The sequence below is a fragment of the Barbatula barbatula genome, assembly GCF_947034865.1.
Source record: "Barbatula barbatula genome assembly, chromosome: 17".
NCBI lineage: Eukaryota > Metazoa > Chordata > Actinopteri > Cypriniformes > Nemacheilidae > Barbatula > Barbatula barbatula.
Window position 1 is genome coordinate 12,559,964 of NC_136780.1, and position 26,190 is coordinate 12,586,153.

Below are 26,190 nucleotides of genomic sequence, written 5' to 3' on the forward strand. Positions count from 1 at the left end.
TATATTTTTTATCTCATTTATGAAAATTTAAATCAAAGCCATAAGCGCACTATGTTGTCATTCAACTTCAAATATCATTGGTTCTTTTGTGAAATTAAAAATAATAATTCTCAATGATTTACACAGTGGTTAACTAGTTCCTATAAATTATTTATCCACGCACATCTTTTTTTAATTAATTTACATTTGTAATCTTTAACCCATAAAGTTGACCACCTCCCCCTCTCGAAAGGACCTCTCTTCGCTTCTGGTCACGAGGATTGGCGCGAGGGCGGGGCTGCAATGACTGACAGATTGCAAACTGTCGTTCAAATCTTTCACCTTTTAACGATCCAATCAGTTGTGAGTTTTGGCATGACACATATTTACTTTGGTAGGCACCAACTTCGTTCAGAATTTTATTTAAATTTTAATAAACACAACTAAAAAATTAATAAACACGTTGTTTTGCCATACATTTGTGAATTACTTTAAAGATGTTTTTATGATAAATATATATTTGTATCAATTCCGTCAACACGTCACTGATTGATTTATCCTAATTCTTTTCCCTTTCTTTCTTCTTATTAAAAAAATACTAACCTCACTATTCTAAGCTTTGTATATTGTGCTAGGCTTTAATGGACTTAAAGTGGCCAATATTACTTATTTTAAAATGTATTTTTTATGAAGGATTTGAAGAAAGAAAGTAATTTACACCTAGGATTCAACCTTCTAAGTCTGAATATTTTTCCTTGACATTGGGGGTTTTAAAGCTTTTAAGAAGTATGTGTTGTGAAAAGCACTGTACAAGAATGACTTTGTATCTATCTCATTGTAGCATACGTAAACTTGGTCGGCGCTAAGACCAAGGAGCCAACGGTCGCTTGGCCGTCACTCACTTCCTCTTTTCGGCTTTCTCTCTTTTTCCTCTCTGTGTCATGGCTGCGCTCAAACATTACCAGCCATGTTTGCAAATCTGAAACCCAAAGGTTAGCGATTTACCCGTTTATTATTTACATCGCTTATACCTTCTTCATCCAAATTGGTCTTCTGCCGGGGGACCAGAGGTGCTGTCTCTTGTGTGATCGGCAGATATCAAGGTTGGGCAGTTTTATTATCATTTATATGGGGGAAACTTTTGAGAGTGTGTTTGTGTGGGTGATGCTGCCTCATTCTCCTTCTCACTAAAGCCTTTAGAAAACCGAATTAATTAGCAAAAGAACGACCTTCAGAGAAGAGATGATCCACATCCCTAAACATTACAGGACGCAGATGTGCTTTGTGGAGACACGATGAACTTGTGTCGTATAACGTTACAGCACAAACCCTCGAGTTGTTCATAAAATCAGCCTGTTTATACATAAGCTTTAACGTCTTTAATTAATTAAATAACACAGAAATGCATGGCTATGTAAATAGGACCCGCTGTTTGCATTACATCATGCTCATTGAGGATTTTTTTACTCCAACAAATACAAATATGAATAAACATAAATGTTTATCACCGAATATAATCTTAAATTCCATAAAATGTTGCGATTAATCGTTGCGTTGCGGAATCGCAGGCCTCGGTTTTTCACGGCATCATCATCACTCCTGATCTAAACCAACCACTTTAATCGAACTTCATATTAAAATATAAGTATTTGTGTGTGTGTGTAGCTGTAGAATATTTTCACGAACACAAACAAACGGTTCACCTTTTATATTGGGTTTTCGTCATATTTGTACAGTACACAATTAGCGTTATCTTCGAGCTCGGTCCTTTTTGTTTTCGTTTTTGTGTCGGTTGTTTGGCCGCATCTGAGTCGACTCGCTAAATTTGAGCTTATTACATATGTTCACATGAGGGGATGTGAGGCTGAAATTATATTAAAGAGAAGGTAGAAACATAAAGCGAGATTAATTCAGATGACTGGCCCGGCGGTGTTATTTAAGTGTTATGGAAGTTTAATAAATTGTACGTTATTGTGCGGCGTGAGATCCAGAAGTAGCGCATGGTCATGTGCAGCGGGTTAGCTTTCGTGCTAACGGATTCCCTCATCACTCCATACTTTCCTGAACCACATATTTGATCTTTTCGTCACTTAAATGTTACTTTTAACATTCCGTGTGACCTTTAAGCGATGTGTGTATGTTATATCGGTATTTCTGAATGAAATTCAACAACTGTGAGAAGTGTTTACTCGTAGCCTGGTGGCTAATGATGGGCACGCATACAATTATTAATGCGGATGCGAAGCTAATTTTTAAATATACGTTACGTCAGTTTATTTTAGTCAACTTTTAATTAAAAAAAAGGCTAAGACTGACTTTATTTCCACCTTAAATGATTAAATAGCCGACTGGGACCGGTGATCAGCATTGTATATCTGCGTGTGATGTGTTATTTAACGCGATTGCTCGGGCATCTCATCGGCGTTATCTGCGACATTTTATGGAGGAGATGTGAAGAAGAGCAATATTTGTGATGTCGGCCACAGCGTTGTTCGGTGGCTGCTTCAAAACCTAGTAAGTAGCCTACACGGACAGCATTTTTGGGCATCGTTTGCGCGCGTTCGGTACGCACCGGTATCGAAAAATACGACAGAAACGTTAGAATCGCCTCTATAATGTAAAATGCTTTATGTGTAGATAGCATGCTAGGGTTTGGAACGGCCACCGTTTTTAGCACTTTGCCACCCTGGTGTGTAAACAACACGAAGTATAGTTTAATGTATACTTTGTGTTTCTATATCCCACATTTACAGATATATCATTTTGAATCGAATAAGACTCGAAGGCCATTAAAAATGCAAAAAAAAAAAAATACGTTGGTTGTCAGAGCCGTGGTGCTGTGGGGTAACGTAGGCTAAGTGTACACAACCGAAGCAGGTTCGAGTCCCGTCTGCTTCTTGGCTGATCACATTCCTGCCTCTCTCACCACCCCGGCTTTTCCCGTCACATTTGTATATTCTCATGTTGTTAAGACAAAGGCAATACAATAATAAACAATTGTTTTAAACTTCCCCGAATGCTGCCACATCTACCATTGTTTGGACAAACAGGACAGTTGTACCCTAAATGATGTGTAAATTGAGCAAAATGTTGCTTTGTAGACCTAGTCGAGAAGCTTAAACCAACTGTGCCAGTGTTTTGATCAACAGCATATTTGATTTGTAAAAATGACACGCGTCGCTATTTTTCTTTTTTCCAACAGATGGATGCAAATAACCATTTTAACTATGGGCCTCACTCATCTGTGTCCGCTAACTCAGGACTGAAGCATTCCTCAGGAGATTCTCTCTATACTAACGGGTCCTCCATGAGCTTCCCCCAGCAAGGGAAAAGTAAGCATTTATCGTCTATGAAGCATAAATGAAATCCAGAGACTCTACTTTTTGGTCACAAATCAGTTTGCCTTTAAATGCATAAATGTAATGCGCTCTTTTCCACTCTTTTATAATGATTCTGTTCAGACCTGAATGGCGATATGAATGTGAATGGCATCACTACTGCAGGTGGGAGTGGCCAATCTGGTGCCCACCCCCCCTCTTCCTCGTACCCTCATATGAGCAACCATCACCACCCGGGCGGCATGGCATATGACTACATGTGGGGTCAGTCTCAGTACAACCCAGCTATGGGCCCTTCCCACAGCATGCCCCAGAAAACTGGCCCCCAAGGGGTGATACAACCACAACAGCCTCAACACCACTTCCAGGGCCACGGGCCGTACCAGGTCAATGGCAGTATCGGACCTTCACGTCAGCCCCCCGGATCACAGTACTGGGCAAGGGGTAATCCTGGGCAGGGCGGTTCTTCTGTGCCCTTGGGTTATGACTCTCACAGCATGTATGGAGCATATCCAAACCAGGGGCATTCTGGCATTGTGTCCTCCCAGCATCACCAGCAGCCTCCAGGCATGCCGCACCAGCCTGCAACAGCACATCATCTCCAACACCGTTCACACCATCACCCATCACAACACCAGCAGCAGTCACCGCCGCAGCAGCAACATTATGGCTTGATGCCTAATGGAATGCCCTATTACCAGCATCCATCACAGCAGTCCCAGACTCAGTCTCAGCCCCAGACCCAGATGGTACCACCCACCCCACAGAGTTTTACACCTCCACGCGGCAGCCCCCAGCAACATCAAGTGAGCAGTGGAGGCAGCAGTAGTCCCCATCACACGCAGGTCCCAATGAAGTCTCCTTCCTCGATGCCTGAGAGCGGGTCACCCAAGAGCAGAGAGATGCAAGGTGAGGTACCACCATTACAAGGGTTCAGAGTCTGTTGATAGGGCCGCAAGTATGTCGCAAATGCAGAACAATGTATGAGGCACACGCTCAATTCTCATTATTTAAAATAAAAATGGTACAGTCACTGTTACTTAATAGAAAATGAAAGGGAATTGCAGGGATCATGTAATTTACACTAGGAGAGTTACAATATACCAGTATTGTTAAAAACGAGATATTTAATTTGATTGATAATTGATATTTTATCAATAGCTTTGTTTCCCTTCACCAATTTGAATGCGCATTATGGAATATCGTGTAAAAAACAGTGGGTTGAAACACAAAGATGAGCATAAATTCTGAAAATGCACATAAAAAACGTATGCGCTCAACTGAGTAGGATAAATTGTTTATTGAATGGGAAGCAATGCGAATAAACCACGATGGAAACACATTTACTGAATAAAATCGTCTGTGCGCATTAAAAAAGTCACAAGACTTTGACTCCGATGTAATTACATAGCACCTGAAAAGTGGATTTAGTAATTCAAAAATGACCAAGGACCTCACCCAAAGTTTGTCATCTAAGTGGTTCGGTATAATTTACCTCCCAGAATTGTCTGCATTCCCAAACTGTTAGTATCCTCGGCTCAAGTAAACTTACAAGACTACGTGTGTTGTTGTTCGCCTCTGCTCTCTAAAGCACATGGAATTTATTATATAGGGAAAACCCAACTTGTAACTTTCTCCGTGTTATTTGGTGTCAAATTATCAGGAAATTACTACTGACTCGTTGGATGGAAACTGTGCCTTAACCACAAATGTTTTATGCAATATTCCAGTTTTGCGCCAAATTTCAATTAGCAACTTTAGATCGAACCATAGCTAGTGTTACACATACTGTATGCGTTACACAATACACAAATAATTTAGCCCCTATTTAACATTTTAATTTAAGAGTAACAATGGTTACAAACTCTTTCTCTCTCGCCCCGCCTTATACTGGTATTTTGTGTGGTGTTTTATTGGCCAAAAAAGAGAAAATACAAAAGAAAGATAAATGTAACCGATAGCATTCCTTGGCTGCTTTTAAAAAGCATTTTAATAGATAATCGATGTAATATCTTTATGGCTAAGGTCTGCTTGGTACGTTTTTCGTCTTTAAATCAAACGTTTTAGGTCTTTAGTTGGCATAGTTTAAATCCTGTCTGGCTAGCGGTAGTATGCGGAGAGTAGGTGGTCTCTTGTGGCTGTTTATCAAACGCCACAAAAACAAAAGCCAACTCTCCTATTGCAACACTCCCACTACTTGCTAGGGACAAAAATTGAGAAATTGCTAACATCTTAATACAATAAAAATCGCACTATATTGCCACCTAGTGGTGCAAATGGATAACTTCTACCTTACATGCATAACAAGCTGTGTTGACATATATTTTGAGGCTCCAGATACATTTTATTTGGTGGGAGATGGCCCAAAATGGCTCTTTTTGTCGCAAAGGTTGCCGACGGCTGTTTTAAGGTTAGAAATAAAAATCATAAACATAATCATATGTAATACTATTTTAGATTAATAAATCTGGTATTTATCATAAACATAGCCTATGAGGCTGGCATGGTGTTTAGAAAAAAAGTTAACAAAAATTACTGTAAAATTTTTGTTGTATTGTTGAAAACAAAAGAAGACAATTTGAAGAACGTAGGACTACCATTGTAATCTTTCTTACTATGGTTGTCAATGGGGTCCAAGAACATATTTCTCTGTGTTCATCAGAACAGACTTGAGAGTAATTCATGACACAATTTCATTTTTGTTTGAACTCTCCCTTTAATAGGTGATGTCTTTGCCAGTTCTTTGCTCCGCCCACATAGTCACTGAGTTGAAAATGGAAAAAAACATGAACATTTAACACATATAATATATATATATATAAAAAAAATCACTTATTAACATTATTCAGGCAAAAATGTGTGTGCTTTACCATGGATTTCATGAACATGCTGAATGTGGAATACCCAAAAATGTTTTAATATGTGCGTTTGATGCGTTTTAGACCAAAGGCAATTTTTTTTGCTTGGGTTTAGATTGTCATCACATTTGTTATTTACACCACATACATGTAAGTCGGATTGGTCAATCAACTCATATTTGCTTTGTGTTTGAGGCTAATATGTGTTTTACACAATATTATTTTATACTCAAACTAATAACTATTTTATGTTTTTGTTCTTGGTTTCTAGCGCGCATGAGCGAGTCCTTGAATGAAGTGGATAAAGGCTTCAATGGCGTTGATCGAGCCTCTGTATCCAAACGGTTGCACGAAACTGAGGTTTTTTCTGTCAAGTCCCCCAGCTCGGTTTCTTCTGCCGACTACAGCAAGGACCTGGAGCAACCTGCAAAACAACGTCAGGAAATGGGAGCTGCCCTGCAGGAACTCAGTCCCCCTCATGTCTCGGGACATCATCTGCCACTGGCTAGTCCGCCTCGGAAAACATCAACCATGTCAGTTCCCGGCCAGCAATCACAATCTCCTTTACATACAGAAGTTTCTGTTTTGTCCACACCTTCTCCACCCTCTCCAGTCTCATCGCAGCCTCGGAATGTCCAAGCCGAAAGACCTGTTGGATTCTCCACACCATCACCAGCTGGTGATACAACTCTCTTATCGTCGTCTCCCAAGACGTCAAGAGCTCCACCTGCTGTTTCTCAAAGTCGTTCTGTGACATTAACGCACCCCCCGACGGTGCATTTGCCTCTTCAAACAGTTCCTTTACCTATGGAAGAGACCCAGAAGTCAAAAAGTCCAGTCTCTCCATCACCTCGATATTTATCTGTTGTCACCACTCCGCCCAGACTGGCACCTCTTAAACGACCCCAAGAAGAATCACCTCTTACAGGTCAAAGTCCTAAACATTCTGCTGCTTCCTCGACTCCAGCATCTAATGCCAATACGATCGGTCTCTGTGCACACTCTGTACTTCCCTCATCTGCTGTGGCTGCATCTCCTCCTGCTGTTAGCTCCTTTCTTTGGGCACCTCCCGGTGTTTCTCCTGCTCCGAAGGTGTCTGATTCCCTCACCGGGTCTACAGGTCATTACTTGGAAGCCTCAGCAAATGCAGACGTTTCTTTTCAGAAAGTACGAGTGGAAGCATATCACCAGACCAGTCAGGAAACTCTTAGTAAGCATGAGGTCTGTGACTCCCAGAGCAAAGCTGGAGTCTTAAGCAAACAGGAACCAAACAACGAGGCTCACGGTAGGAGTCTTGAACCGGCATTTATCTTTCCAAAAAAAGATACTATTCCACTTGTGAAAAAGGACCGTCAAAACATAAAGGATCAGACCACACCAGGGAAAGGAGAGAGTGACACTTTCGATGATACTTTTGGCACTGACACGTCCGTAGACTACCCATCCTTGGTTGAGTCAAGCTACCTGGAAAGCTCAAGAGCTGAGGGGGTCAGTTCTATGATGGACACTTTTGATGATTCTTATAGCCTTTCCCAGACTGAAGATCTGTCAAAGTTTACCGAAGGATCCATGACTGATGAAGGTTCTTGTGTGGAAGAAAACTTTACCAGCTCCATGACCTCGACCTGTTCCAGCGGGGAAACCTCTCTCAGAAACACCACCTCTCTGTTGGACGACTCTTTCAACAAAGGCTCACAAAAGAACTCTTCTCTGCTCTCTGCATCTGTAAATGTATCTCCCCAGAGTATCAAAGGTGAGATATTAATATGTTATTGAACCATATCGAACCATCACAATTTTTTTCTGTGGAACCAAAATGTGTCAGTGGTTTTGTGTCCATTCATGGTAGCCAATGCGGTTCCGTCTTGTTTCGTTGCCAACTTTCTTCAAAATATCTTCTTTTGTGTTCTGCAGAAGAAAGTCATACCAGATTTAAGTCTTAATGTCTTTTGGGTGGAAATAACCCAGTTTTCAATCTCCATAGTGGAACAACATTGTGTTTTCGTCCCCATAGGTGATAAGATTCCTGGCAAACAAAATGGACCTCATGCTCCTGACATATCTGAAGGTGACAGAAGATCAGCACTCTCTGCAATGACAGTGATGGCACTTCAAGCAGTTGTCAGTGGTTCTGTTGAAGGAGCGACCTCACATACACCACAATCTGAAACCCTGATCACCATTCCAATAAAAAAGCCCCGAAAGCCAAGAACCCCCCGGACCTCTGCTGCTGCTGCTGGTAAAGGCAAAAACACTGTTTACTCTGGAAACAAAAGGTTCAACAGTGTCTAAATTGACTCTTGATTCTTTTTCAACAGGCTCTCCTGATTCCATGACCAAAAAGCGGAAGATGACCCCTGACGCCCCAAAAGAAGAAAAGGTCAGACGGAGAAAGAAAAATGAGAAGCCACCAACTGCAACAAAGAAGAGGAAGCTTTCCAAAGAGGATAAGGAACTGGAGATTGTCTCTGTTGATATCTCAAGTCCTTCAAATGTTCTGCCTCACCTGCCACATGATCCAATGAACTTTGTCCATAATCTGAGCATGCCCAATAATGAGAGTCCCCTTGTTAAACCCAAGAAGGTCAGAAAGCGTAAGGTGAAAGAAGGCGACAAAGAGGCAAAATCTTCCAAACCAGGCAAAAACGAGGTTGCCAAAGCAAAGACTGAAGATGACGATGGTAATGATGATGCAAACAGCTCCACAGCAGGTATCTACATCTAACTTTCTGAAAATGTGTTCCTCTTTTTCTTAGTTACAGTTTGTAACTTTCTTGCAGTAAAATATCCAATAAGCACTAGGCCATTGTTATATATTTTGTTTAGTTAAGTACTTTAAATATCTCAAATGTTTCCAACTATTTGTAAATCGTGAGAAAATTGACATTTTAACCAGTGACACGGGCCGTGTCTGGAAATCGCCTGTAAATGGTGTAATATACGGTAAAAAAGACACTAGATGGAAAGCCGGTGAAATGCAGGAACAGAGACAAGAGGTGCCTTGCGCTTTCTCCAGACCTTGTATCTCCATAATAATACAGTCTTTGGCATTACCCTCGGTTTCCACTTTTACTGCCGTAGAAACCGTGACATCACAGTCTTGTGTACAAAGTGTCATGTATATATTTACTTAACAAGCAGTAATCGTTTTTAGATCATCTGACTAGATAGGATTGAATTAATTTAAAGAATTACATCTAATGCATCTTATTCATTATAATGAAATAAAATCATGTCACCAAACGCAACATTTATAAAATTGTATTACTTTAAATCATCCATAAACATGATTTCACTTCTGATTGATTATTAGCGGTGGAGTTGAAGAGGCCATTCCCATAATTCCATGCTCCTTAACAACATCAACAAGCTACGCCGTTGTTGTTGTTGTTTTGAACAAATCTGTTTTGAATGTGCGCTCTCGAGTGGAGGATTTTACAAACTGTACCTTTAATAAAACCCATCTTGTTTCAGGTGACACCCCGAGGCGTAGGGTTGCAACCGAGGAGCAAGTCCAGTTTCCTCTGCAGCATGGGTGAGTAGTACTTTGACCAGGTGTCGGAGTTTGGCTCCTGGCTCAGGGTCCTGTTTCAACTACTGTAAAAAATAAAGCCAAAAAGGGCCCAAAAACCTTAAAAAATAGAATGGAAAGAGTAATAGACTTTAGCAAGTAGAGCTCACGCTCACGCTCAGAAGAGATTTCTTTGTTCTACTAGATTTTGCTAATGTTTACACACGCTACATAGCTAGGCAAACTGTTGCAGTTCAGAAAACTTGACCCAGATGCGTTGATCGTTTATTGATTGTTTTATAATTCTTGTGTCATGCATTTTCTAGCTGGCGGCGAGAGATTCGGGTCCGGAGGGTTGAGGACCGACTGAAAGGGGAGACGTGGTATTACAGCCCCTGTGGTCGAAGGATGAAGCAATTCCCAGAGATCATAAAGGTACGATATTTCCTCACATTTTTAAATCACTAACTTGGTTTTCCTTCGGAATTAATCAACCATCAAAGCCAGTTGTTTTTATATATAGTTGGACTGTTGATCTGTTTTAATTTTGTCTGTGTTTTGGAACACATTCTCCAGTATCTGAAGAAGCATCAGGATAATCTCCAAGGGGTTTCAAGAGAGCACTTCAGCTTTAGTCCTCGCATGCCGGTGGGAGATTTTTATGAAGAGCGGGAAACTCCTGAGGTTTGTATTCAGAGTTCTACGTGTGCTACAGATATAAGGGGTTTGTAAGATCTTTAAAAAGTAGTTCACATAAAGATGGAAATGTGTCGTGTGCTTCCCCAAAAAGCACATACATTCATGATTCAAGTAAATTAAATGATTTCAATGGGTTAATAAATTTCTTAAGCGAAACAATACATTTGCGATAGAAAGAATATATCATTTGGGGATTATTTATTGATATTAACTCCAAAACAAATCAAATATGGCTACATGTTGATACCTTAACTTCTTTTAATCACGCGCAACAATCTAATAGCTAGTCTTATCTTCACTCAGATTCACAATACTGATCTCACGATATGAAGTTGAGACACATTAGAAATGAGCATGTGCCCTTTTATCATTTTTCAAATGCTGCACATTTCTTCGTAAAAAATTTTATGTCAAATAACAAAACTAAATTACAAACAAATTACAAATCAAATAAAAAATGAACAATAAAAAAGTATCTTTAATATAAACATACTAAGACTTTGTTTGTGCTTTTCCTAACTTGAATAATTTTTTTGAAATGTCAGCATATCAATGTTTTCCAAGTTTGCAGTAAACAGAGCAGCCACTGTTGTTCAAAACATGTATCGATTGATTCATTTAAAGATGGGGTAACATGCTATTTCATGCATTTTGACTTTACACTGTTAAACGTGGTCAACTTGTCAAAAACGAGTTGGACGTAGGACATGGTGTTTCTGTGCTCTATACACTCTCCCAGCACTCCAACTTGTTTCGTAAAGTTTTTTATAAGTCTGGATTCCTGTTTCGTAGTAGGGGTCCTATTCCTTTTGTTGGCCATTCTCCCGGAAAAGGACCTTCGAATGAAAGAGCATGCCCACCTGCTAGTGTAAGAAAAAGAGCACGCGTCAAGCCTGTCAATGCCTACTCAATTTTCAACCGGCTCACATTGAATCGTTACATCCCGAGCTAGTCATGAGACATGCGAGAACCAAGGAGGTTTCAAGTTAACATTTGTCATCATATTTGAATTTAGCTGTCTTGTGGGTTTGATTTGATTTAAATTGAGCTAAATATGCTCAATTTGAATCTTTCTCTCATACATGCCAGTTTGTGAAGCTACATCACATTTGTAGGAGTAGTTATCATCTTATTACTTTTTTGTTTACAGGGTATGAAATGGGTTATCCTTGCCAATGAGGAAGTGCCCACCATGATCATGGCAATAACAGGTAGACGGGGTCGTCCTCCAAATCCAGACAAAGAGCCTCGTTCCCGGGTTCGTAGAGCCAGAGGCCAAGGAAGACGCCCAGGTAGACCTCCCAAGGCCAAGATGGAGGATCTGCTGAGCAAAGTGGATGCCAGGCTGTTGAAGAAGCTTGAGGCAAAGGGTAAGTGTGAATTGGTTCGATCCACACTATGGAGTTGTTAATCTGAAGTATGAACATGTCATGTCGTGGTCTTAACATACTTAAAAAAAAAAAATGTGTAGTACAATGCAATGTAAGTCACTTTGGATAAAAGCTTCTGCCAAATGCATAAAAGTAAATGTAACAAATGTAATCTTCAATTGCAGAGGATCTCACAGGGGAAGAAAAAGAGAAGCTTGTTAAGATCAAGAAGAAAATGAAGAGAAAGGTGCACAATCGTTTCAGTGACTAAACATTGGTCCTTATTATTGAAACTGTTTGGATCTCAAAACTCTACGTTTATTAAACTGAGGTTTTTTTTTCTCATGCAGGCAAGAATGAAAAGAAAGGAGGATGCAAAGAACAGGAAGCTCAGGCAGGAGAAAAGAAAAGCCAAAGTAAGAGACCGATTTAACAACTCTGCATTGATACATAGTTGCCGTGGTTAGAAGGAACCTGAAAATGTATTTCCAGGGCTGAAATAAGGTCTTAAAATAAAAAAAATTGTATGTCGTATAAATCATTCTTTAAAGATTTTATTTAAACGTTTTATTAACAAAAAATCTGATATCTGACCACAAAAATTGAAATTGAGAATAATCATTTGAAAGCTTTCCATTGAAAACCTTGTCCAATAATCCCAAATGTCTGGAAGAAAATTGTCAATTTTTTGGCTTTAAAGGTTTTGGCAACTCTGATATTCTCACACCACTTTTAAAAAGTCATATTAAGTCACACATCCATTATACTTTTCACAGTAACCGTTGTTTATAGTGTTGTTGCCTAGAATCCGTTTTTCTGATGTTTGTCTGTGTTTCCATGTTATCAGCTGGAGAAAGCCAACGAGCAGAACAGTGAAGAGCAGACTTTAGATAAAGAGAGTCCTCAAGTGACGCCCCGGAAGCCTGGCCGCAGGAGGAAGACCCCAGTACTAGAGGCAGAGGCCGTGGATCTGCAGAAGGCCAGTCCTATAAAGATTGTGGCAAGCGCCCGCTGCAAAGCCAAAGCTCTAGCTAAAGCTCAGGCACAGGCAGAGGCTGAAGCACAGGCAGCGCTCGCAGCTAAGAGACAGGCAGAGAGAAGAGCACAAGCTCAGAGAAGGATGGAGGAGAGGAAGAGACAGCAGGTGATCTTAGAGGAGATGAAGAAGCCTGCAGAGGACATGTGTCTTCCTGACCACAAGGTGAGACTTCTTTCTTTAGATTGTTTGTATATTCTATTGTTATTTCTTTCTTTACTTTTTGTTGCGGTGTTTGTTTGCTTGTTCGGTATTTCTTTATTTCTATTTTAGTGTTGTTTGTATGTTATTCCTTTTAGTTCTTTATTTGGTTCGTTTGTTTATTTACATGTTTTTAGGGCTTTATTTCTTTCTTTTTCTATTGTCGTGTGTTCGTCGTTTAATTTTTTTGTCTGTTTTCTTTTTCATCACACATTTTTAACTAATATATACATGTATTATTTCGGGCATTAATATACATGTTAATGCCACAATCTTGTATAATATATAAACAAACATTTATTTCGTAACCGAAATTGCAATTCATTGATTTGACTGCACTGTAAACAATTAAGTGTTTAGGTCATCACTGGATATCATCACCAATATTTATTTCACATTCTTTGTGTTTTGACTTGTGTCCCTCTGTAGCCTCTCCCAGCATTGTCATGCATACCAGGACTGGTGCTTTCCGGTTCGGCTTTCTCAAACTGTTTGAGGGTAGTTGAATTCCTCCACGGTTATGGAAAGTTCCTGGGATTACAGGTGCCCAAGGATATTCCCAGTCTGAGCACCCTGCAGGAGGGTCTTCTCGGCCAAGGGAAAAGCCAGGGCCAACTCCTAGATCTGCTTATTAAACTGATGGAGGCAGCACTGCACGATCCTGGACTACCCTCATATTGCCAGGTTCAGTATATTTATTAATACAGCATTAAAGCAATGTTAAAACAGCATTCACATATATTTAGTCTTTAATTAATTCTCTTTCACTCTCTCTCAGTCTGTCAAGATCCTTGGAGAGAAACTGGTGGATTTGGAGCTGAGTCACAGCACCGTGTCTGAGGTTCTGCGGGTCTTTCTTGAAGCTCACAACTTTGATTTGGAGGTGTGTAACAGTCTGCGAACAAAGAGCTTCCAGACCCTTAAAGCTGATGTCAAAGCCTCCATACTGGCCTTCCTGGTGGATGAACTCAACTCAAGCAACGGCATCACCAGGTCAGCAAGAACAGAAATATGATGATCCATAAGAACCTTATTAAAGTTTTTGCCTATGAAAACACAAGTTATTTTTATCCTGTTTTTGCAGGGAAATTGACAACACGTTGGAGAATATGGCAACATACAGAAAAAACAAGTGGATTATTGAAGGCAAACTGCGCAAGTAAGTTTGCCTTAACACATACCGGAGGGTTTTTCATTGGTTGGCAAATGTTTTATATTTGTTTGCGGGTTCTTGTAGGCTGAAGGCAGCACTTGTGCGCAAGACAGGCCGCCCAGAGGAGGAGCTGTGCTTCGAAGAGCGACGCCGCAGTGCCCGTGTGGGCATGGCTGATGAGGAGAGCATCGAGGAGAGCTGCGTTTTGGAGAGAGGTAGTCGACGCAAACCCAAGGAGGAACCCAAAAACAGTGAGGTACAGACGCTTAAACACAGCTTTTATCCATCAACTAAATTGTTGAACTGATTCAACTTGAGCTAAGACGACTGAGCCATTAAGTTGACACAGTGGAAGTGGAATGGGTTGTATTATTTGGTTGACTTAAATTGAACCTTTTAGTTGACTTGAGTCGACTTAGTAATTCAACAGTTTAACTTCAACCTAGTAGGTAACTCAACTCGAGTTAACTAAATAGTTCAACTGGTTCAACTTGAGTAACTTTATTGGTTTAGTCTATCAACATGAGTTGACTGAATGGTTCAACCTGATTCAACTAAATGATTCTTTGATCTTAAACACAACATCTCTGTTTCCCTCATAGATCGAGAGTCCCAATAATTGCAGTGTTGCAGAACTTGAGCGTCAGATTGATAAACTGACCAAGGTATGTTTCTCACAAATCTTCATTTGAAACCGCATCTGTGGCTTGTGCTGTTTAAACTGTAATAACACATGTCAATATAAAATTTTTCTCAGCGTCAGCAGTTTTTCCGCAAGAAACTGTTTCAGTCGTCTCATTCCATGCGGGCAGTGTCTCTTGGGCAGGATCGGTACCGCCGCAGGTATTTGCTGTTGCCTTATATGGGATGTTTGGTCGTGGAAGGAGCTGAGGATATTTTGGGTGTGTATACTGTATTATTGATTCCACTGTTTTACTTCCATCATTCTTTGCTTTCTTTGATTTTCTACATTAACATAAAATTATTTCTTTGTATGCAGCCTCGGGTGATATTATGGTTAGCAATGAACCTGTGTCTCCGGTGAAGAAAGAAGTTGGGTCTCCAGTGAAAGCGGAGGTTAAAGTGGAGTCTCCGCTTTCTCCCGTTCTCAGTACACCTCAGGGATCACTTCTGTGTTCTCCTCCAGCATCCCAGCTTTCCCCATCAGATGTGGATCCTCTGCCTGGTCAAGCATCCCTCATGAGCAGCCCGCGAGGACGGGGGCGTCCACGGAAGATCAAACCCGAAGTTGAACTCCACCTCCGAACAGCTAAGAACCGCCGTCGTCGCCGTAGCAGCAGATCCGGAGGTGAAGACTCAGGCCTTAACTCCCCCATTCAGAATCTCGCACAGCCCGCCTTCCAGGCCTTTGCCGACCAACCACGGGACCAAGCGGCCGATAGTGCACAAGTCACAGCATCTGGAGCTGGGCAAGGCGAAGACAACAGCCAGCCGGATGACAGTATGAGAGAGCAGGCAGAGAAAGCAGGCCAATGGTTCAATCTGCTGCCTAAGGAGCCATGTGATGAGACTTCGCTCTCCCAACCGTGTGAGAACAACTTAATGACTCCATCAGCCCCCGCTGAAGACACTCCAGCCCCTTTCGATTCTGCTGAACCTCAGCCTCCGTCAACACAGGTCAGTACCTTGAATCTGAATGACACATGTTCCCACTGAATGATAGCTAAGGTTCAAAAGTCGCTATAGGCTTATTCTGAACAAAAGTAGCTAAGGGGGTTGGAAAAGTCGCTAAATATAGTGACAAATGTTTCTGGTTGTCCCTGCGTGTGTTAACTGTCAAAAGAAGACAGTTTGCCTAAACAACCTTGTTTAACAATGTTGAGATTTATAAAATGTTTTCGTCTCGTTTTGAAACTATGGCAGTACAAACTAAACAATGGCGAACTGCTGGTATAATATATTGATGTGTTATATCACAATACCAAAAACTGCAAGATTTACATGCTGTTAAATTCTTCAACATCCAAAATCCAGAGGGCACTCTCGCACAGAATCTCCGAATATAGGACACAGAAGAAGAACAATTTACACACGCACACCGTGTCCACATCCGGACGCGGTCATGATAATAAAGTTTATTTATAATGATAATGTTTGACGAGTGTTGCTTTTTCATATGCACGTTATAAACGCCTCAATCTCCTAGTGATTTTAGAATGAGCAGTACTTTCTACTGATCAAACTGTTCACGGAAGAGCTGTGCATGAAACCGAGAATCTGTTCAGACATGTATAATTACTGTGAATCGTGATTATACACTGCTCAAAAAAATAAAGGAAACTCATAAGCAACACATCCTAGATCTGAATGAATGAAATAGTCTTATTAAATACTTTGTTCTTTACATAGTTGAATGTGCTGACAACAAAATCACACAAAAATTATCAATGAAAATGAAATTTATTAACCCATGGAGGTCTGGATTTGGAGTCGCACTCAAAATTGAAGTGGAAAAACAAACTACAGGCTGATCCAACTTTGATGTAATGTCCTTAAAACAAGTCAAAATGAGGCTCAGTAGTGTGTGTGGCCTCCCTACAACGCCTGGTCATGCTCCTGATGAGGTGGCGGATGGTCTCCTGAGGGATCTCCTCCCAGACCTGGACTAAAGCATCCGCCAACTCCTGGACAGTCTGTGGGGCAAGGCTGGTGGATGGAGCGAGACATGATGTCCCAGATGTGCTCAATTGGGGGTGTCTTGCTAAGTGCCTATAATTTCCACCTGTTGTCTATTCCATTTGCACAACAGCATGTGAAATTGATTGTCAGTCAGTGTTGCTTCCTAAGTGGGCAGTTGGATTTCACAGAAATGTGATTGACTTGGAGTTTCCATTGTGTTGTTTGAGTGTTCCCTTTATTGTTTGAGCAGTGTATATCGCCCAGCCCTAATAAACAGCCGAATAGAGCTGCAGAATAATCATTAAAAGATTGTGATCTCCATTTAAACACCCATACGATCTCATTGATGAAAATCCATGACATATGTAATCATTTTGAAGCGAAGTCCTAATATTACATGCCTAAATATTTTTTTTGTAGGAACCTCAAGTGAATGATGTTTTTCTTTTAGTTGTCATTTAAAATTGTAAAGGAAAAGCAATCTCTATTTGAAACAAGAATCGTGATTCTCATGTTATCCAGAATCGTGCTGCTCTACAGCCATGGAAGAAATTGAGAGAACATTAAAAAATTTCATTTAATCTTAATTTTTAGATGTATTGTGGCCAATACAGTGTCTGTTTGAATTTAACAGAAACAAACCTCAGGAGTGACACAAACTAATCCAACAGCAATGTGAAAGACTGAAAGCATGAACACTGTGATACAAATCCAGGTTATCACAAAAAATCTTATTACTGTAAATACAGAGCATATATGGTATTTTGACCTGTTTCTCCTGTTTTCCTTTTCTGCAAATAAATGCAGACACAATAGAAATAATCTTTTTAGATTAAATTTGAGAGAAATATTAGCAGTTCACAGGCTGAAACAACAATGATCATTTTACTTTACGACCTATAAATGATACATTTAAAATGTTTTTCTGCTGCTGTTTAATCCTATTGGTTGGGTTGCCATCATGTGACCACTTTATTTATTTTGTACTTTTTACTGCTTTAAAGAAATTATTTCTTAGGTTTTTGCTTTATTAGTTCTTTTAATTGCAAGCGATCCCAATGGGATCAACACAAATATAGTTGTCAACTGATTTATTGTCAGCTTTCACAATTTCAACTCATTTGTGTTAAAAAGTAATGAATAATATGCATGGATGTGTGCATTGACACATTTTAATTTAATTTCAACTTAATCCAAATGGTGATAGACAGAAAGAAAATTTGTATAGTAACATTAGAATACATGTGGATTATATAAATGTAGTTATGTAAAACCATTTTCAATACAATACTCTTATTTGGACGGCTTCTCTGTGTCAGCAGTTGCAGACGGCAGTTCCTCCTCCTCCTCAGGTTTGCTCCACTCCAGCTCCCAGGGCCGGGAGGAGGCGCAGAAGGGGCAGCGGCCCGTCACGGCTGCACTCTCGGTCCAGCATCGCAAAGAGGCGGGGCCGACCACCATCCAATCTCTTCCAGGAGGTTGAGCAGAAGTATTTCACTCAGCTGGTGGTGAAGCCTATTCCATTAGGTGAGTTACACAATCTCTTCAAAAAAGGGTTTTCAAAATTTTATTTTTCTCAAATCTTTTTATTGTATTTTGATATAATCAAAACGCCTTTGTGTTCTGCAGAGATGGTGAAGGGCTGGTGGTGGATCAGAGAACCAGAAGAGCTAACGGCCATCCTCAGCGCCCTCCACCCTCGAGGCATTCGTGAGAAGGTTCTTCACAAACACCTCACCAAACACATGGAGTATCTTGCCGAGGTCTGCACGCGATCCGTGACTGGTGAGTGACAGAGACAGTGATGTGTAGTCTGTGTTTGTGTCTTTAGTGCCGATTTATTGCATTCCTCATGATTTGCTTCTTAGATCCCATCTTCGAGATGACGGTGGAGGAGGTAGACGTCCTGTTGGAGGCGTCTAAACAGACATGGAATGAGCAGGATAGAGCCCTGAACATAGACATTAGTGTTCTGCAGTGGGTGGAAGACTTTGAGCAGAGGGTAGTAGGTGCGGATCTACAGCTCAAGGTAAGAAATGCATAAGACCGATGTGAGGAAAACGTTTGTTAAAGTTTTAATTCAACATTAAAACTTTGACAACGGCTGAACATAATATGAGGACAGCGTAGTGCCATAAGAATGATGTAATATCGACAACCACAAGGTGTTGCTATTTCTGTTTTAGTCTGACAGCAACAGAGATCCATAGAGCACAAACACTCTTATTAATGGTCTAACTACACACAGTAATGATACAGACAGTCATCTTTAGTAGTGTAGATTTTTCTAAATTAGTTATTTTTTGGCCAGTGGTGTGGTGTGAAAAACAATGCCACTGTTTTTGTCTGTGTCGACCAGTCTCACACATTTTAGAAAGTGCTCTGATTAAACTCTTAATGAGAAGTTGTTTTTGTTTCACTCGTAATGTTTGTGTAGAGATTTAAGAAGCTATTCATCTCTTCGTCGTATCATTACTTAAAGGGATATTTCACCCAAAATGACAATTCTGTCATCGTTTACTCACCCTCTAAACATTCCAAACCTAACCATGACTTTCTTCATTCTGCAGAACACAAAAGAAGTTATTTTGAAGAATGTTGATAACCATTCAAAGTCAATGGGTACCACCGTTTTGTTTAGTGACCAACATTTTTCAAAATATCATATTTTGTGTTCTGCTGAAGATAGAAAGTCTTCCCTCTTCTTGTTTGTTTGAAAAGACAAGAGGATGACCAGAATTTTCATTGATGAGTGGACTATGAATTTAAGTGTTCCCAGCATGGCTTTTTCGAATTTGTTTCTTTTACATGCATTTGTTTGTAGTAACCTTACGAAAATTAACCATGGACAAACTATAGTAAGCATAGTTTTTGGTAAAACAAATATGTTCTCGCTATTGTTAAACAGTGATATTTGTTTTTTTACTGTGGTCATACAAATAGTAATAAATCATCAAACTAGGAACTAGTTTATACAAACTAAATTATATTAAATTTTACTACAGTAAAACTGGTTAATTGTCCTAAGGGTGACAACATGAATATTGTATTCATCAGTGTCAATCAATTTAACCAAACTAACTAGTTTCACAATGTAATGAATAATACATATTTACAAAAATCAGTAATCAATTACCATTCAGTAGTGCTATACGTTTGTAATATAACAAACTCTTTTTCTTAAGGGTAGCATAGCTCATTTACCTTGTTCAAATAAGAATCTGGCAAGATTGAAAGTAGCTTCCCCATCACTGCTCCCCATATCACCATGTCCACATTATTTCTAGATGGCCACTCCCAACGTGGAGAGTGAAACAGAGACTGGACAGGAATCTTCAAGTTCTCAGTTTCAGGTAGCTCACACACACTCTAGTGCACATTAAAAACACTAAATATAAACTACAAGAATTACTTGTAAATTCTTTAGTAAAAACAAAAAATCACTTTTAACTGAAACTTGCAGGTTACTTTGCGTATTTAAGTTAAATGAGATCAAACTTACATTTCCATTACATCACCACAATACTTTCAAAATGTTCATTATGTTCCTTCCCGAAACATGAAGGAAAGTTAGATAAAACTATTTATTTAAATATGTAGAGATATTTCATATTTCTCTCACAACAGATATAAAAGTATTAATTTAAAGCAGCGTTATTGTAATAACATTCAAAGCAGGTGTAGTATAAATAATTATTCTTCACATTTTGTTTGCATTTTTCTTTTACGCTTGCTTGTTTATCATTTGCTGTTCACCCTACCTTAATTTTTCTCCCATGACTTTTTCTCTGCATGCCGCTGGACTGATGCTTCTTGTCCTTTCAGATCTTCACCCCTCCCGAGCCGGACTCCACGCGGGAGGATCTGCAATATTTCGAACACGAGGTGGACCCCAGGGATGACTGGATGGTCAGGACTAAAAAGGATTGGTCTGATCTTTTACGAGTTCAAAACAACCCCCTGGACCAGGCTGTTCTCCGACTGACTAACCTGGAGCGCAACATTGAGCGGCGGTATTTAAAGGAGCCGCTGTGGAATCTGGCAGAGGTGATCCGCCTTGCTCCACTGACCCCTCCACCGGGAGGCGAGGAAATCCCCTTAGATGCTGTTAGGTCGGTCTTTATTAGGAAGTGATTCTTCCAAATGAGTCTTAGTTTCAGTTAATCATGTGTATCTTTGTGTTTCTAGTTTGGAGAGCGAGATCACGCCAAGGATGAGGACGTGGCGACAGGCTCTGGATCGGTGCCGCAGCGCGTCTCAGCTCTCTCTCTGTCTGATGCAGCTAGAGAAAGCCGTAGCCTGGGAGAGATCCGTCGTCAAAGTGGTGAGCACACACATTAAAAAAATGCATATGTTAAATAATTATTATGCTTAAAATTATTAGCTTTTCTTGATTTTGTTGTGAAACAAAGCTGTGTTATTAAAACTCAGAGGAAGGAACTTTAAGTGATGTCTAAAGTAATTGCCATGAAATGAATTTTATATCTCCATAATTAAAAATAGTGGTGTAATGATTTAATATGATACAATACTGGGTAGAGATAGTTTCACAATATTGTGAGTAAAACAAAAATAATAATAAAAAACTGATTAATTTCCGAAACAATTTTCAGCAACCTTTTTGGTTGCACATGCATGATTTTTATAGAATTGACAACATAAATTTAAACTTTGAATGAAGGGTAAAATCAATAAAGAAAATTAAGCTTAACCTTACACAGCTCTGCAACAGGATGTTTTAATCTTTTTTTGACAGACGAACCCCTTTGACCTAAATTATTTATTTCAAGTGTTTACCATTTAAAAGCATATTTGTGTTTGGAAGTGTTATTTTACTTAACTATTGTTATTATTAAAGATGCACCGATATATTGGCCAATAACGGATACCGGTTGATAAAAGAAATGGTTCAGATTGGCTCTCGGCCAATAGTTCAAAAACAGCCAATGATCAGAGCCTATATTTCCGGTAAATCAAAAGAGGACAGGTAAATGCAACGAATTTGTGCTCTTTACGAAGTTTGTTAAACACCGCCAGTTTGATGTTCAATTTTAATTTGTTGTTATATGAATTAATAACTTACAGAAAGTTATTAAATATTAAATTAATCTTCATTATCTGCAGATATCACTCAAGGGGGGGGGGTGTATGTGAGCGTGTGTGCAAACATGTGGGGACGAACAAGGGTACAGCTTGATGCACCAAAAAACAATCAAACCCTAATTTTGAGAATTTGTTTAGAACAGAATATACCTTTATAATAAATAAATTTAAAAAAACGAAATAAGCCAGATTCAAGTCACAATGAGCAAAATATATGTGTTAAGGCAAAATGTCTGAAATGCAGGGGAATTTCAAAACACATGCAACAAATAGTAAAATTTTCCTTAAACATCACGTAACAATGCTCTGCCATTTACTAGACCAGACCTCGCCTCAAAACTATTTTCAAAACTACTCGCTGTATTCCTGTTTGTAAACAAATGATCAAGTTCACTGCAAATGAACTACCAATAAAGTGACTTTATTACATTATTCATTTACATGTGGTAAACCAAAAATTAGACCATTTAATAATGGTCAAAAAGTCCCTTTTACCTTTTTTCCTGCGCACTCTTTCTCTGTCCTCCTAATGCGCATGCTTGCTTTCAGTGCAGAGAACGACAAGTTCTGAAAGTCTGCCCTGTGCTTGCTATATGCAGTGATTCTTGTTATATTACTTTATACATTGTTTTTGTATCATGCATCGCAAAGTTTCTGCAAAGTTCAGTCTAAGTAACGAACCAAGTGCATTTGCAGACAAAGTGTTAAAATTATATTTATGTGCGGTGTACACATTCATTTGCGAGTCATCTGCGGGCGGTGTGGAACGTGCTGCTTCTCTTTACCAGTCTCACAGTACAGAAGATGCGGAGGTACAGACCATCTTGACGCAGTGCAGATAATGTTGATTGTAAGCGGGGTCTTGCTCGTCTGTTGGCTCTTTCTTTCACCCTGGCCATGCTTTTCTGGGAAAAGAGCCAATAAAAGGAATATGACGTGAATAGAAGGAAAAGTGACGATACAGGGATCCAGAATTTTTAAAAAACTTTCCGAAACAAGTTTGAGTGAGAAATGCTACATCATACGTCCAACTCATATTTATATAGTTGACCATGTTAAGCATGAGAAGCCAGCACGTTCAACATTGTAAAGAATGACATAACATGATACCCGATCTTTAAATTAGAGGTCGACCGATATGGGTTTTCAGATTCATAAAAAATCCCCCAAATCAGTCGGCTTTATCGGTGGGTCGAACTCTAGTTTAAATGCAGCAAATCTTTGAATTTGGGATTTTCTGTAGGATCACAAAAACTGACTACATGTTGATGCGTGTGTTGTGCAACAGACGTGTCAGGTGTGTCGTAAGGGTGATGATGACGAGTACCTGCTCTTGTGTGATGGCTGCGATCGTGGCTGTCACATGTTCTGCTTAAAACCAAAGGTCATGCAGGTGCCAGAAGGCGATTGGTTCTGTCCCACCTGCGTTGCCAAGGTAATACCATGATTTGGACGATAAAATCAAATGACTTGTTTCATCAGTTTACAACATTTTTTAATTATGGTTTAATGTGAAACTTAATCAGGTTTGTGTTTCATCAGTTTAAAAAAAAATATTTATGGTTTAATGTGAAACTTAATCAGGTTTGTGTTTCATCAGTTTAAAAAAAATATTTATGGTTTAATGTGAAACTTAATCAGGTATTTTGTTTAACTGCCTGTTTTGTACTATAGTTTATAGTGTGAATGTGATAAATCGTAACATTATTTTCCAGCAAACCGGAGACGAGCCGCGATCACGTTCAGCGCGTCAGAGGTCAAAGGTGCGGAAACGACGTCTGGCGGAGGACAGTTCAGACGAGGATGACGGCTACAAACGGGGCATGACCACACGGCAAAAAGACAATGCTCCCGCCTCAGGTGGGACAAGCATCTCCCCTTCCAAACGCAGACGGATGACCACAAGAAACCAGCCTGACCTCACTTACTGCGAGTAAGTCTGAACTCCTATAATGTCTTTCACAGTGTGGAGCGTACTTTGTTTCACATTATAACGTCTGTCTGAAAACCTGAATATTGCGTTTGATGTGCACTAGGATCATTCTGATGGAAATGGAAGCTCACTCAGAAGCCTGGCCTTTCTTGGAGCCAGTCAACCCCCGTCTGGTGCCTGGCTACCGACGCATCGTCAAAAACCCCATGGACTTCCTCACGATGAGGGAAAAACTTCTACAGGGAGGGTAAGAGAGCTTGAGGCTAATGCAACACTAAACATTTGCTACTTTTATTGCTAAGCAGTGCAGAAACTACAGCTGATCTCTTACCCAAGCTGGTCACAATAATTGATTTGATATAAATATTGCCATGGAAAATGTAATGTGTGGTTAATTTTGTGCCGCAGGTATTGTAGCTGTGAGGAGTTTGCCGCTGACGCCCAGCTTGTATTCAACAACTGCGAGCTTTTCAACGAAGACACGTCAGAAGTCGGCAAGGCCGGCCACTCCATGCGGCGTTTCTTTGAGAACCGCTGGGCGGAGTTTTACGAGAACAAGGACAAATAAATATTCTGCCATCTGCTGCACGGGAGAAAGCATTTAGATGCCATGCCCCTTTGATGCCCATTACTACTAAAAACTGTTTCTGGAGAGCTCTCCGGTCCTCTGTATGCATACGTGTGTAGATATGTGTATAGTTTGGTTCTGTTTGTTTTACAAGTATTTGTTTTTGTCCCCCCACATAGACCCTTAGGTTAAAAAAAAATCAACCACCTGGTATCACGAAGTATTAACTTCTCATTCAAACTTTCATTGGTCGCTCCATTGGGGCTAAAGTATGTGTTCAGAACTTTGATTGGTTCACACTTGATGTCACATGTGCAATCGAAAGGGATTGGCACACCTCTATCAGGATATTTTTAACCACATTTTCTTTATTCAAAGCCGCCTTCTCCATGTTGTATAGGTTGTGGACCACCTGTGTCCCCTTGATTGAATTGTAACGTAACGTGCTTTTAAGACTAGAAGCAATTTCCTCAGTATATTTTTTATTATATACTATATATACACTTAATGACAGAAACAAAATAGTTGGGATTATTTAATAGCAATAGCCTGTAGTCAACTGTACAGACCACGTGATAGAAATATGTATAGGCGACTCATGAAATGGCCAGTAAGACGTAGTACAAGTAACTCCATTTACTTTTATGAATATTGGTCGTATATCTGCAGTCATTTACTGGTTTATTTTTGCTTTCTTGTCCTGTTAAGCCTCCCAAACCCAGAAATAAATCAATGTTTTGCCATAGTAGAATCTGATGTAATGCCCACCGGAAAATCTTATAACCGCTACAATGCAAGAACACTGGCCACCAGTTTTTAACCCCTTAACCTTTTATGCTTCGTTAGCTGGATCACTTTCAGTGTGTGACTATTGTCCTTTGGGGGGAAACAATCTAGAGTGCATTGATCTTGGTGGAATGATTTCTATGTACGTTTGGTACATTAGTGTAGATGTAAGGTATACTTCACATTCTATTCAGTGTGACTGGATATAATTTGCGCTCTGCTTTCACAAAATGTAGATTCTTTGACATGGCTTACTGAAATCATTTAAGTTTTAAGATGTGTAGACTGTTTTATGTGTTGGTGCTGGTGTGTGTCTGTGTGGTATCTATAAAACCTGGACCAACTCTTTGAAAAAGGACATTTATTTTTGTCATGCGATATTAACTGTTTTGCAAAGGCGTGTCATTTTATTAGGCCTACTGTGAAGTTGAGTTGGCCAGTAAGTGGTTTTAAAAAATGTAAACCAAACACGATTGACAAAATAAGTTTAAGTAGCAGCTTTAAACATTTTAATTTTCCCCTTACAACTTCATAGGCAACGTTAGTCATGGAAGCATGATATTATAGCACTGACCGCCGTAGAACACACTATTCACATTCGTTTATCATTGTCTTCATACACTGAACTCAAGTTCATTCACTTTGTGTTCCTCAACAGACAAAAGGGACTTGTTTTGTTTTTAAAGACGACAAACCTGTAAGCTGTTCTAGAAATATTCAACCAAATGTGGCGTTTAGTGAATTTTTAATAATGTACAGTTTTTGTGACTTTAAATTTGTTCCTTTCTATATTTTTAGGACCAATATATCGTTTTTAAGAGGCGTTAAACGGCCATGTTGTTTCAAAGTAATGTTACACACGTGCATCTGTAGAATGTACTGTAAGCGGAAATAAAACCACATCTAGTAGATGAAACATTTCTTGTTGTGTCCTTTTAAAGACATGTTTTCAACTGTATTGCTATGTGTGTCTATGGTGCCGTTTCTCCACCATGAATGTGCTGTGGATTTGAAC

At 39.7% G+C, this 26,190-nt stretch overlaps 1 protein-coding gene across 2 annotated transcripts; it reads left to right on the forward strand.

Moving 5' to 3' along the window:
- The first annotated feature begins 816 nt into the window (after positions 1–816).
- baz2a (bromodomain adjacent to zinc finger domain, 2A) lies at positions 817–26,094 on the forward strand. Of its 2 annotated transcripts, none has more exons than XM_079478757.1 (30): positions 817–1,082; positions 3,182–3,311; positions 3,441–4,226; positions 6,447–7,928; positions 8,190–8,414; positions 8,494–8,886; positions 9,650–9,710; positions 10,013–10,121; positions 10,263–10,370; positions 11,536–11,755; positions 11,941–12,002; positions 12,106–12,171; positions 12,603–12,956; positions 13,422–13,676; positions 13,771–13,985; positions 14,077–14,151; positions 14,230–14,401; positions 14,748–14,810; positions 14,903–15,047; positions 15,146–15,783; positions 18,108–18,312; positions 18,415–18,570; positions 18,654–18,814; positions 20,073–20,138; positions 20,611–20,897; positions 20,974–21,109; positions 23,177–23,323; positions 23,604–23,821; positions 23,925–24,068; positions 24,230–26,094. In XM_079478757.1, exons 2-30 carry the CDS (start codon positions 3,182–3,184, stop codon positions 24,387–24,389), a joined length of 7,239 nt encoding a protein of 2,412 aa, XP_079334883.1. In that variant the 5' UTR covers positions 817–1,082; the 3' UTR covers positions 24,390–26,094. The 2 variants fall into 2 exon arrangements, with proteins under 2 accessions (XP_079334883.1, XP_079334882.1); XM_079478756.1 differs by having other exon boundaries at positions 18,105–18,312; positions 24,230–26,089.
- The last annotated feature ends 96 nt before the right edge of the window (positions 26,095–26,190 follow it).